This window comes from Porites lutea, chromosome 10 (assembly GCF_958299795.1).
Source record: "Porites lutea chromosome 10, jaPorLute2.1, whole genome shotgun sequence".
In the NCBI taxonomy this organism is placed as follows: domain Eukaryota; kingdom Metazoa; phylum Cnidaria; class Anthozoa; order Scleractinia; family Poritidae; genus Porites; species Porites lutea.
The window spans coordinates 20,718,679-20,733,052 of NC_133210.1; the positions used below are offsets into that span (position 1 = coordinate 20,718,679).

A 14,374-nucleotide genomic window follows, 5' to 3' on the forward strand; every position below is an offset into this window, starting at 1 on the left:
GCAAAGTTAGGGATAAAGTCTCTGTAATATCCGGCCAAACCAACAAACGAACGAACTTGCTTCTTTGTACCTGGCCTTGGCGCATTCTTAATCTTCTCGACATTCTCCTCGTGTAGACCAAGCACTCCTTGTTCTAGGCGATGACCCAAGAAATCAACGCAACTCGCTCCAAAAATACACTTAGTTGGTCTAATAGTCATCCCAGCACTCAATAAACGTGCAAACAGCTCTCGGAGGGCTTTAATATGCTCTTCCCAGGTGCGTGTATGAACCAATATATCGTCCCCGTTAAAATCGACGTTCTCTAAATCTTCAATTAATTTCTTCATGCTCGCTTCAGGGTTGCTGCAGAGTTAATCATTCCAAATGGCATCTTTAAGAACTCGTAGGAACCGTCGGGTGTTACAAACGCAGTCTTCGGAATATCCTCCTCAGCTATGGTAATCTGCCAGTAGCCCTTGCTAAGATCAATCTTTGTGAAAAACTTATCACTACTCAGCTTCTGGAACAGATGTTCCGCGGTCGGCATAGGTTCAGGGTCAATAACAGTCAGCTTATTTAGCTTCCGGTAGTCAACGCAGACTCGGTTGGTATTCTCTTTCTTCTTCACTACAACAACAGGCGACGCATAGGGTGAATCAGACTCCCTAATGACTCCCATTTTAATCATATCGGCGATATCTTTCTTCAACGACTCCCTCACGCTGTAAGGAACTGGATATGGTCTTGACCGAACAGGCTCATCTGAGGTAAGTTTGATGTGATGCTGGGCGAGGTCTGTAGTACCTGGTGCCTCGGTAAATAGACTTGAAAACTGATTGGCTAGGTCCATAAACTCAGAACGCTGTTCGTCAGTGAGATTTGACCCGGTGGTAATATCTGCAACAGATTCCTTAGCATCATAACCACCGATCTCTAGGAAATCAACATTATCATCATCCTCCGCATCCTTTACTTCACATTCTTCAATTTCACAGTGCATATCTTCCTTAAAATGATCATCTGCTTTTACCACCGCTTCTGCTCCTTCTGTGGTAGCTTCAGCTCTTTCGAAATACTTCTTGAAGAGATTCGCGTGATAAACTTTCTCCTTTCCTTTCACTTTAACTCTGTAGTCGTTAAGGCCTACTACTGAACTCACTTTAAAAGGACCCTTTCACTGCATCAGCAACTTATTGTGATCAGTTGGTAGTAGCACAAGAACTTTCTCACCTAGCCGAAATTTTCTGACTCTGGTCTTGCGATTATAATAGTACTTTCCTTTATCTTGAGCCTTCTGTAACTGACTGTGGGCTAATTTAAGGGTTTCTTCCAACTTCTCACGCAGCTGAAAAACATACTGGTAGCTGTTTTTAACTTCCGGTTCCTCTACTTCTTTCGTCCAAAGCTCCTTAAGGATGGTCATTGGGCCTCTAACGGCTCTTCCATACTACAGCTCAAATGGCGAAAAACCAGTAGACTCTTGGGAGACCTCACGATAAGCAAACAACAAAGGGTTGATAAAGCGATGCCACTGTCTTGGTTTTTCACTACACAATCTCTTTAACATAAGCTTCATTATTCCGTTAAACTTCTCAGTTAAATCATTACACATAGGGTGGTAGGGCGTGGTTGCGATCTGCTTGATACTCAGCAATCGTGTTACTTCCTTCATACAATCAGAGACGAACTGTGTACCAAGGTCACTTAAAATCTCTTCAGGGACTCCCAATCGGCTGAAGATATTTACTAACGCCTCTGCAACAGTTTCAGTGTCAATAGTCTTCAAAGGAACGGCCATGGTTCTTTGGGCTGTTCTTTCTTGTAGCTGGCGCAAGCCTCACACTTGGAAATGTAATCTTTAATTTCAGCAGGCATGCCAGGCCAATAGACAATTTCTCTAGCCCTGCGAAGCCAGCTTTCAATACCTGTGTGTGCACCATGTAGACGCTCACGGATCTTAGGGCTGAGGCTTGATGGAATCCGGCATCGAAGACCTTTAAAGAGAACGCCATCCTGGGCTGTCAGTTCATCCCGAACGTCAAAGTAGGGATGAAGTTCTTTTGGCAGATCATCTTTCTTTTCTGGCCAACCCTTTAAGATAACTTGGGTGAGGGACTGTAGGACAGGATCTGCAGCTGTTTCTTGCAAGATCTCTTCAGGCTGTGGTTCTGAAATCGACAGCATGGATTGGCTCGACCTCTTTTTCAGTGAAGGAGCGGTCTGTGGTTGACAGGTAAGCACGGCACAAAGTATCTGCTAGATACATTTCAGGACCTGGCCTGTAACGAATCTCAACATCGTACTGTTGTAGTCTCAGGAGTAGGCGCTGGAGTCGTTTCGGTGCCGATACTAGTGGTTTCTTGCAAATAGTCTCCAATGGCTTATGGTCAGACCACAGAACAACTCTTCTACCATAGACAAAGTGATGGTTACGCTCCACTCCAAATACTTGGGCTCATAGTTCTTTCTCTATTTGAGAATAGTTCTTCTCACTGGCTGTGAGAGCTCTGCTTGAGTATGATACAGGTTGCCCATTCTGCATCAACACAAATCCTATACCACTGGAAGATGCATCTCCCTGACCTTCCACAGGTTCAGCAGAATTGAAATATCTCAGGACTGGAGCTGAAGTGACAGCATGCTTGATACTTTGAAATGCTTCTTCATGTACTGCTGACCAACTCCATTCAACGTCCTTGTGAGTTAATCTTCTCAGGGGCTCACAAAGTTCTGAGAGCTTACTTAGGAACTTGGACAGGTAGTTCACTAGGCCTACCAGTCTGCAGCTACATCGTTTGGTCTTTCCATTTTCAGTATGGCATCAACTTTCCTTGGGTCGGGTTTCACTCCTTCAGGTGCAAGAACCTGACCAATAAGGGGCGTTTCCGAACACTTCAGTTGTAGCTTCTCCCGGTTAAGCTTCAAATTTCGCTCTCTGCACCTGTCTAACAGCTTCAGTAAATTGGCATCATGATCTTTCAGAGCTTCATCAATGCTTGCACCAAGGCCTGTAATAAGGATGCCATCTGCAATCTTGTATATTCCATTCAGGCCCTCTAAACTCTGATCCAGTTTTCTTTGGAAGTATTCTGCTGCTGGACTCTTTATCTAACTGTATATGTAAGAGGCCATTTTTAAGGTCTACTTTTGAAACCACTTTAACATTGGTTAACTCGGGGAGTATGTCTTCAATGACTGGAAGCGGATAGTGACTTCTTTTCAGGGCTTTATTGAGATGCTGAGGGTCAATGCATACTCTAAGCTTCCCGTTAGGTTTCTCTGCAACAACTAGACTAGACACCCAGTCGGTTGGTTCTTCTTCCTTGATTATAACACTTGCTTTCTCCAGGCGAGTCAACTCATCTTTTAACCTATCCTTCAATGTTAGAGGCACGCGACGAGGAGGCATAATTGCAGGTGCAACAGTCGTATCTACTTCCAGGTGAAGAGCTCCTTCCATACATCCTAAGCCTTTGAATACGTCACTGTAAGAAGCAGTGACTTCCTCCATGGTTAGACCTTGACAGTCAGTTTTAACCACAGTTTGATTAACATTTAGGATGTTTTCATGCTGAACGGTGATCAGTCTCATCTCCTGTGCTGATGTAGAACCAATGAGTGGAGTGTAATCTTCATCAATGACCACAAACTGAACATGGTACTTCTTCTGATTTTTCGGGTTACGAAACTGGATTTTTGCCACACCCTGTACCTTTATACTAGCTTTAGAGTAGTTGGTTAATTTTACTTCTGTTATGTCAACCACAGTACCTTTTGGCAGAAATTTACGAGGTAACACATTGCACGAGGCTCCTGAATCAACTTGCATCTTCACTAACACATCTTCAATTTCTATGTGTGCAAATATTTTACTCTTGAATTCCGACATTTCCACAGTAGTAACAGCGTTTTGAGAGGACAGAGACAAAATTTTTTTCTTCAGACGAGTAACATGCGTCATCGCTGCCGGCAAGCTGATGGACCTTTCTATGCTTGGATTTCTGAGAAGGCTTCTTGGAATCACTGGATTTCTTTCCACATTTTACCGCGAAGTGATTAGGTTTTCCGCAGGAGGTACAAATTTGACCATACACGGGACATTTCGTTCTATTACGCTCATGCCGACGGCCACAAAACTTGCATTCCTCGACGAGCTGATCTTTAGGATATTTCTTATTTTCCTTGCGTGAATTTGACTTTTTAGGCTCTGCCTTCGCGACCAAATCAACCTCACTCGAGTGTTGGCTCGGTGCCATTTGTTTGAGCTGTGCCGACGTAGCTTCCGCGGCTCGGCAGATATCCACACATTTTGACAGAGTAAGACCAGATTCTTGCAGTAATTTCCTCCTAACAGCATTTTCTCGGACTCCACACGCAATTCTGTCGCGGATAAGATGGTCTTTCAAGGTTCCAAATTCGCAAGTTTCGGCGAGAGCTCGCAAAGTGGTCACGCACGTATCGATGGATTCTGTTTGTTCTTGAGAACGGTTATTGAATTTGTATCTCTCGTAAATTATATTGGTTTTGCCAATGCAATGCGTCTCCCACAATTCCAGGACCTTGGTTATGTCGGATTTCTCCTCTTCACTTCTAAAAGGTAGACCATTATGGATTTCGAGGGCTTCTTTACCAATGCAGGTGATAAACGTTGTTGTCGTTATCTTAAGAAAGCCTTCGATACGGTTGACCACAGCATATTGTGAAAAAAAACTGCAACTTTATGGTCTCGACCCGCATGCAGTTCAGTGGTTCAAATCATACCTATCAAATCGCTTTCAGAGTACTTATGTAAATGGAACTCTATCAGACTATCTTCCTGTTAGTTATGGGGTCCCACAAGGTTCTGTACTTGGACCCTTGTTGTTTCTCATTTATATCAATGACCTACAAGAATGCGAGCTGTCATCATCTGCACTCATGTATGCTGATGACACCTCGCTTACCCTTTCCGCCTATGACCCCGCAACTCTTGAAGAAAAGTTAAACAAAGACTTGGATGAGGTTCAAAAGTGGCTGAAATCGAATAAACTCACATTAAATGTCAAAAAGACAAAATATATGATAAGTGGAAGCCACTACCGACTAAGGCATATAAATGGTGACTTAAACGTTACTGTTAATAGTCAACGATTGACTCGGGTGACTAATTATAGGTATCTGGGAATAGAGGTTGACGAGGCATTGTTGTGGCAATCCCATGTAGATACCATCTGTAAAAAGGTATCTGCAGGTATAGCGGCCTTAAAATGTATTCGTTTTCTGGTGCCTCGCCAAACCCTACTGAAAATGTATGATGCCTTAGTCGCTCCTTGTTTGATTATTGCTCCGAAGTCTGAGGATGTATGGGAAAAGGCCTGTGTGACCGACTCCAGAGATTGCAAAATAGGGCTGGGAGAATTATAACATTTAGTGATTACAATACAAGATCTGCGGATATCCTCCAAGACTTGAGATGGGATACCCTTGAGCAAAGACGCTCTAAACAGCTCGCAATAAGTGTTTTTAAATCTCTAAATAACCTTTACCTTGAGAGTTTAAAGAACATGTTTAAACCAACCTCCGGGGTTCATTCCTACAACGTGCGAGGTGCCTCGAACAACATTTTTGTACCAAGGCCCCGTACTGAAGCTGCTAAAAGGGCCTTTAGCTATAGGGGAACAGTCATGTGGAATGGCCCAGAAAATGTGCTCAAAGACGAGATAAACTTCAACTCTTTCAAGTCTGCCCTATCTTTGTCTTGAACCAGGGATTGCCTTGAGGGAGTTGAGATAGAATTTAATTTTAGTTATTTAATGTACCTTTAAGGTTGATTGATTTTTGTGTAATTAATTATAGGATAGATTTTCTTAATATATAGATATATTTTAGCATTAATGTAGTAATTAATTTTGTTATGTAAACGGCTCACTGGAAGAGCATTTTTAATGAAGTGATACCGTTAATAAAGCTTTATTGATTGATTGATTGATTGATTGATTGAACGCGAAGGCGGCTCGTTTCACTTCGAAGGTCTGGTACCTCTTCGTAAACATCCCATACTTGTCGCCATTGCTTCCACTCTTTCAACAATTTTCCACAGTTTTCCAGTTTCGGCGGTAAAGATACATTGCACATAAATGAAGAAGCCATAATATTTGCAGAAGGTGGGGTAGCGCCTGAATTCGCATCACCATCACTCGGTATATTTGACTAGATTTCGACGACTTCAATGTGTTAAGCTGCGAATTTATCAATGAAAACTGGCTTGTCTTTACCAAACGCGGTTCTAGTCGTTTACTTCTGACACCATATAAAGAATTGGCTCACGTTCTTAAACTTCAACTTGTTTAATTAGAACATAGTGAACTCACAAGCGGCCATAATGACAGTAAACTATGACAAAGCGGGCCCGAGCGCGCACATGTAAATACTAAAATCTGATTGAATAATGCAATATCGTCACAATTGTGCTTTGCGATCTATACATTTTGTATACATTTGTATACTTTTTGTATAGTACCAGTGTAGCCTACGTTAATTTGGAACAGAAATGAATACAAAAAGTTATTCTTTTGGATTCAATGTGATGTATACATTCTGTATACAAAACATTGACTGCAATCTGTTAAATCAACATAATAATTGTATGCAAAAATTATACAAAGTATATACTTTTCTGGAATTTCTTTAAGTCCTTTGCTTCACATTTCCGGTTCCGGTAGTTGGCCCCAGCGCGGACTTTTATCTCCTGCAGCGCGCCAAATTTACAGCAGACGTTTTCCTTCTGCAAGTTTTATCCAATCACGAACGGTTTTACTGATGCGCAGTCAATCAAACCCAATCACGCCACAGAAACGTGAGTTGAACTGTTTTGAACTGTGTATTTTTTGCGGGCTGCATTTCGATTTCGTTTTATAGCCTGTACCTCCTGAAATACAAAAGCTTTAAGGGCGTTTTATCTTCCTCTATTTGAGTACTTTACAAAAGGCCGGACTTTCCTGGCAGCCAAGGAGGGAAAAACATTACCTACTTGTTTTGTTTTGAGCGCGCACTGCAAAGTTTTTATCATTACTATTATTATTATTATTATTATTATCATTATTATTATTATTATTATTATTATTATGATGTTTTCTTTCATGGCGTATACAAACATTGCAACGATTCTTACGTACTTGAACTCCACTGATGAAGGGCCAGGCCCAAACGTTTGGAGACTGAACTCATAAATATCACAAGACGGCACTTTTGTTCATTACTTGTTTTTTGTATTGAAAATTCCTTTATTTACTCTCTTTAATCGGAATTTTTTTCGTTATTCGCTTGTTTTGACATACTTTGACAGCTCGCGACACCACAAGCACGCGATGACACACGTGACAGGGTCGCAAATAGTACGCGCCAAAATGACAGAGACAGGGGGAAAAACTCGAGCTATTGGTTAATATATGGATTTAGCCACGGCTAAAAGCGAAGCTCCTATTAATAAATCTATAATTTAAATCAAACAAGAAACTTGTATTCCACAAATCAAGGGCACATTTAAGGGCTTAAGGGCACATTTATGTGACGTTTGAGGGAAAAGCTAAGTGATTTTGGAGTGAAACAAATCTTGCATCGAGTTGATATAGCCTTATATGTACACCCAAAAAATAGTCTCTCGGTCACATTTAAGAGCAATAATGGCTCTTGATCACAGTAGATAAGGCGTGGAAAACAAATCAGGCCGAATTTGTTGTATTCGACAAGTTTACTTTACAAATTCTTGCCAATAAATCTGGGTGCGTGCAAACCAACCTTTTGTTTGTTTGTTTGTTTGTTTTTTTTATACACCACATCTGAGGAGAAAGAGTACTATGAGGCGCTGTTTTCTTCATACAGACCTCTACAAAATGCACTATTTTACAATTTCTCAAGACAAATTGCATTCATTCAATATTCAGGACCATCGAAGGACTCGTGGACTTTTAGTGAAACAGTTCAAAAAATTTCCAAAATCACCTATACGGCAGCCGGATCTAACTTTTGACAAGCGCCAAATTTGCCAAGAAATTTAAAAGAGTTAAGCTTCAACGTGATAGGGAATTTATTGAGTTCTATTTTTTATTAATGGTTTTATAACGATGTGTAATCTTAAAAAGCGTTTGATACGCTCGGCATTTTGAGTGCTCCTGCAAGCGATGTTTATGAACGGCTCAAAACAAACGGAAAAGCGATGAAAATTGCACTTTTGAGACTACCAACAGTCAATAAAGAAATATAATTTGGAAGAACATTTACAGAGACAACAATTTTCATTCACGAAAACAAATGAGTATTTAAGTGTCTCTAAGAATCTTTAAGTCTCTTATAAGCTTAAAGACTAATTATATTAAAATTTCGAGATGCAGCTCCTGAAAGCTATCAAGTACGGCAAGGATCGCTTGAGCCTCTATAATTCTCGTACGCATCCAGGAAGGTGAAAAACAAAAACCATGCCATCCGAAATCGGATTATCGTCGTGAGCGATGCATTTCTCAACCAAAAACCTAATAAACAAACCAGCCATGAATAAGAGAAGACTCTTGATAGCAGCTGTATTTCATTTTGTACATTCAGTGGAAAAATACAGTTAAAAACATCACAAGTTGACTCAAAACTCTGTCAGCTTCAGCTGTCAAAGTTAACAACTTTCAAGATATGAGCTGCCAAATTTTAACCAAATCAGAGCATACAAATTCGACGTGAAGCGTGACAAACACGTGACCATGGTAAGAAAAGGTCTCCCCCGCCTTTATTTAAAAAAAAAGTGGCGGAATTTTTGCGTCTGAGGTCAGTTTGAAATCAAAATCGTAATAGTGCTGGGAGATAACACAACAACATAACATAACATATTTGATATGAATTTAAAAAAATCTGAGCCTGCGATCATTTGAAACGAGTAAATTGTCAACGGATAACTTCAAAAAATACTCGACCTTGATGGGTCGACACCTTAGCCTGCGATACAGTCAGGTGATACTGTTCAGCGGATACCCTGTTTTGACAGCTTTCAATTGACCACAACATTGATGTGCAATCAGCTTTCTCCTGGGCTCCCAAAGTAGCTAGAAACGAGTGAGAGTAAACATTCGTATGCCTGTGGTGCGGACGGACGGTCGGTCGGTCACGTGATTACCAAATTTTCTGGGATGGGTAGATTTATTTACCCATGGTGCTCCGCTATGAAGAACGTAGATTTGTTGGGTCACAAGGTTAGTATTCCATCAACAGTCTCAACAGTCTCCAGCTGTGACAAAAACGTTAAAATTCTGCGCCTAGTTCCTCGAAAAGTAATTTTGCTAATAATAATGCAAGGTTCTTTTAGTCAGAATTTGGTGATTATTGACTCTATATATAAATATATACGCCTTTGTACTCGCTCCGAGATCGAGATATACACCAGAAATACTGTAAACAGATGTAATAGGATAGTAAATACTGTTTTTACAAAAGGGATTTTCTATCACTCCTGTACTTGTACTAATTAATCAGTGATTTCATGCCTTTAATCAGGGCTTCTGATAGGTCGCGGAGAGAAAAGTCATATTTCGCGGGATTTTTAGGGAGAAATTCGCGGAAAAATCGGCCACTTTCGAGGGAATTTGGCGGGAAATTTCAGGGCAAACTTCGCCAAAAAGCAATCGGTAAAAAACGGCCGATTTTGTGATTATTTCGTGGCAAATTTCGCAGGAGATCCATCGGTTTTGCGCTGATCAGACCAGTGTTTTTAACGTTTTTCTAACAGAGGTTATCATTTGCTCTTTCAACGACAATACCCTCAAGAAACGAGCTAATAGCAAAGCCTTTAACATCCTGGCTAGTGCCCAGTTTTTCGCAACATAATCGAAGCCTGGTAGTTTCGGGACGTTGTTTGCACGTTTCAGTGACGAAGTTTCAAGATAAATTAGCATTTTTACAGCAAGTAAATAGCCCCAATAGCTGAAATAAGTTTCAAAAATGTTGTACAGACATCTATTTGCTAAGATTTTTACCAAATTTCGCAGTATTTTGCGTGTTTTTGTGAATTTCGCGGGTTTTCGCGGAATTACCTGATTTTTGCCCCTCCGCGACAGCGCGAAATATCAAAAGCCCTGTTTAATGCAAGGAAAGTGAAAGTGTTCATTACAAGAACTTTACTGCAGTTGTTGTTGTTTAAAACAATTTTAAAACAGCTCAACTTCAAATGAACGTACGAAAAAGAAAATGATGATAAGAAGTAACCGAGGGTCATACTAAAAACTTAAGGCATAAATCCTTGCAGGTGCTTCACCTTTCGAAAAATAGCGAGTGGTAGCTATAATTAAGGCCTTAGCTTAAATTTGATTTATCAAGCATCAACCTGAATAAAAAGAAGCTGAAGAAGCTAAAATGTAGTTCATTTCTGTAACCTCGCAAGTATCAACATCTTTCTACAAAAGGGTACAAAAATATATAATGAAAACCCCATTTATCAAAAGGAAAGGACAGTACTTACCTTTCCAGCAAGTCTTTCAGTTATTAAAATGAAAACTTCATCGAAGAAAAGGACTACAAATCCTTTTAGGGAAAAATTAGCCTTGATCTTGTTCTTGCACTGATATGTTTAGCTTATACACGTCATCTCTAGCTTTGTTGTGAACGAATTAGGGAGTTTACGCAGCGACGTTTTCGAGCGTCGCACGTCAACCGGAAGTGAGCCTTTTTCTCTTTTTAAATGCCTTGACGATACCAAATCTGTATTGCTAAGTGAATTTACCTTTACAGAGACGATTTGTCAAAAAATTTGTTGAAAATCGTGGCTCAAAATTGCAAAAAGTCCACTTCCGTTCGACTTGCGTCGCTCACAAACGTCGGTGCTTATAAACTCCCTAATGAACAAAGTTTGGCAGCTGGGTTCAGAAATTCGCGCCAAAACCGTCAAAACACGGGTGGTAGGATCTAGTCTTTCATGGCCCCCTCCGAACATTCGGCTCGATCTAGATCTTTCAGATCTTTGTGCATCGTGCTGTATTTTTTTCTCACTGGTTTAATTAATGGATGTGTGAGGGACAAGCATAAAATCTGAGCTGAGGTCAGAGTAAAAGAAAACTACTTCCTAAATCGCCTTGAGTTCGCAAGTTAAGTCAGTCTCTGTTTATCGATATTTTTACTGTAAACGAGGCAGAGAAAAGCCCAATGCTGAAAGGAAGAAAAAAAGTACTTTTAAGTGAGTACTTACGGCTTTCTTTTTTGTCATTTTAATTACACTGGACAATTTCCTTGCTTTCTTCGATTTAATGAGCTTTAATGCATGCACGAATCGAATGCACGCAAGTAAGCTCGTAACTACACTGTAACTACAAAGTTTCTTAATGATAGGCGGCCAAAATAGTTTTCTGCTTCTATGCAAATTATGTTAAAGTAATAACTTTCGTACATGTTAAAGTGAATGGTTCTATTGAAAAAATATACCTTAATTTTGTATAGGTAACCACATGATTTCGAGTACAATTTGGAATAAATAAGAACTTGTACATTTTTCAAAGACCAACAAAAGTACACGATCCCGTACTTTGTGGTCTTTGAAAAATTTTCAAGTGCTTATTCATTCCAAATTGCACGAGAAAAACCATGTGATTACTTATTAATAATATACACGAAAAACACAAATACAACAACAAATTTTGACAGCGCGCGCGTTTTTAGTTCATTCAGCTGATTGGCTGAAACAGCAATTACCTTCGTCAAACTCAAACTTTTTCAAGACCAACGCTTTCAAAATCATTCAGCTAAGAACTTGGAAATATGCAAGGATTGATTTTACATGGTCACCAGCCTGTTAAAGATAAATCGGTTTACAATAATCAGCAAAAGTAAGTGTTTGATTACCAGAGCTCGGCGTTTACAAGAAGCATTTACAAGAAGTATACTCCCGTTTTGACGCTTCGAGCAGTCAAAGATAAAAGACACGTGCTGAGTTGTTTAACGACTGTTCAATGTTCATCATTGTCTGTTCCTGAGACCCCATCATAGCTGGGTTCATGGAGAAATTTTTGAGATTTAAAACCCGAAAATGAAGGAGGCAATTTGTTTTCTTTCGACTCTATCATCGATGGGTGAGTGGAGCCACAGTTGTTGTGAAGTCGGAAACTGCCAGTATTGATGTAATATTTGCTTTTTCTCAGCGCTGGGGTTTTCATAATTACATTTGGCCTACTGCAAGAGAGAGTCATCGTCGCTCTTCTTCGTCGGCTTCATCGTAGTCGTGGAGGAAATTTATACCCCTGTGGCCTGAACTTACAATCGTTGCTTTCTTCAGCTTGCTCACTGTTGGTTTTCTTGCACGACGATTCCTAAACTTTAGTTCGCACTTTCTTTAGGCTAGTACCAGCTACGCATACTTTCATTGTGTTAGTTATGATATTTTCGCCCATTGGTTTAGTTTGAACCAAATGTTTAAATTTTCGGTTTCGTTTGCTACTGAGGTAGAAAAAAAAAAAAAAACCATCTCATGGATGTTTTAATAGAGGTCTTCGCTCGACAAAAGACTTAAAGAGAGCAACCGGACACCAGTCTTCCCCAACAAATAACGTACGTGACTTGAAATCCCTGTTGTTATCATGGAAAACTTGAATGTATCCTTGTTCATTTAAATGCCTGAAAATTAGTGTAGCTGTTCTAGCTTGCGTGTGGTTGCCACCATTTTTGTTCTTTATTTTTTACTTTAGCGTACTCTTTTATAAGTAGCTTGTTTAGTTTCTCTGGCTCATTTTCCTCGACGTTGTTGACACTATTTTTCTTCTTTTCAATACATTTAGACAGAAAGACGTACTTCAATGTACTGTGTTCGGGTTTTTGGAATATATATTTTTAACTTTTGTATTGTTGTTTTGCGTACAAAATCAAATCGTTGTTTGATGAAAACCATGGCAATTTTCTTAAATTTTGTTGTCAAAACAGCTGTAATCTGAATAGTTCTTGGTGGTTTCTTTTGTGTTTTTCAGCCGAACAGAAACCATTTGTAATTTGCACTCGTGTTACAGAAGAACTGCACTCCTTTCTCAGCCAATCAGAATTGAGTAATTTTTTCGTGTGTATCATTAAGCCTCCTAAGCTATTTTGAAATACGTGGGGCAGTTGTAATTTGTGATAACATATTTTCTGCAATTATTTTTAATTTGTGTATTTTTTGTATCCTTCCTCTGACTATTGTATTAAAACGGTGTTAACGAAATGATTCCTTTTTGTATGTGTTAGTTTTGTCGTTAATGCATTGCTTGACTGTTGTATACTTTTTATATGAAAGTTACTGATATTGTTCCGACTATAAAATTACTGTACATGATATAAGATATATCATGACGGTAACAGCATTCTTGAAAGATCCTGTGCTTTATACAAAAAATCAAATAGACTCTCATAATCACATCTTAAATTTTGTTATAGTTATTACTGAATTGGTAACAGAACCTTGTACCTTGTGTAATCCAGTTGGGTCTAATCATACAGTTACTCGTGATTAAAGAAATTAAACGAACACAACTCTGTTTAGATCACTTGTATGTATGATTACCGACTGAATTGTACTCCACTCATTTGAGCCACATGCAGATGTCAAGTACCTGCTTTCAATGTGCTGTTACTCGCTTCTGGCATTGAGCGATAATCCACATCAATAACGTTCAATATTTTGTTTTAATTTTGAACACTGACTCTCTGGTAGCATGAATCCAGTAATACAATTACATTGGCAAGATATGTAAAAATTTATTCAAATTTAAGTCACGCGGAACTCTTCCTTTAATAAATTCAGGGTTTCATTCAGGGTTAAGTTACCCTGGGTACCAGAGGTTTTTTCTCGCGTTTGACGAGGAGCTTAGTCGGCCGTCGACACGTCTTCGGCCGAAGGCCGAAGAGACGAGCGGCGAAGCCGCAAGAAAAAACCTTTGGCGCATAGCGCCTTGATTTACCGTGCTAGATGGACCTTGACCTTGTCTCTAATCTGTCAATCAAACCAGCGGTCGCAAGACTGTTTACGCTCATTCAAAAGTAATCACCAATGGAGGAAAGACGCGCTCCAGCAAAAGGAGTCACATTATCTTGAGAAAAACAAACTGGAGTTTGAAAATCATTGTTTAAAGAGCAATCTTGTCACAGTGCAGTTCTCCATAATTTATGTAGCTTCAGTTTCAGCAGCAATCCATTCTTCGAAATTTGAATCTGTAAATCATTAAGGCTAAAAAGCCACTTGAACCAGTTGGGCCTAGCGTGACCAAACATTGAAGGAAGCGTTCACATTTAGGGACAAAAAGAAAATAGCTTATATTTATTCAGATGCAGGAGGCACTTTGGAGAAAATTACACAACCTAAAAGTTTATTTAGCCGCAATGAAGAAGTTTACTTTTCATGAGGTCAAAGAAAATGCTATCGACT

The 14,374-nt window shown here is 39.6% G+C and overlaps 1 protein-coding gene across 1 annotated transcript; it reads right to left on the reverse strand.

Moving 5' to 3' along the window:
- Positions 1–3,851: 3,851 nt before the first annotated feature.
- On the reverse strand, positions 3,852–4,901 carry LOC140949653 (uncharacterized). The gene is made up of 2 exons (XM_073398803.1): positions 4,871–4,901; positions 3,852–4,654 (listed from the first exon to the last, which is right to left on the reverse strand). The coding sequence occupies exons 1-2, from the start codon at positions 4,899–4,901 to the stop codon at positions 3,852–3,854; spliced, it is 834 nt and encodes a 277-aa protein (XP_073254904.1).
- Positions 4,902–14,374: the final 9,473 nt, after the last annotated feature.

What these genes read in the sequence shown, in the direction of transcription:
- LOC140949653 (XM_073398803.1), bottom strand. Translation starts at nt 4,901, where the DNA reads ATGAGTGCAGATGATGACAGCTCGCATTCTT. An exon ending in TGATGACAGCTCGCATTCTT is followed by an intron (nt 4,655 to 4,870) that starts GTAGGTCATTGA and finishes ACCGTATCGAAG; the next exon opens with GCTTTCTTAAGATAACGACA.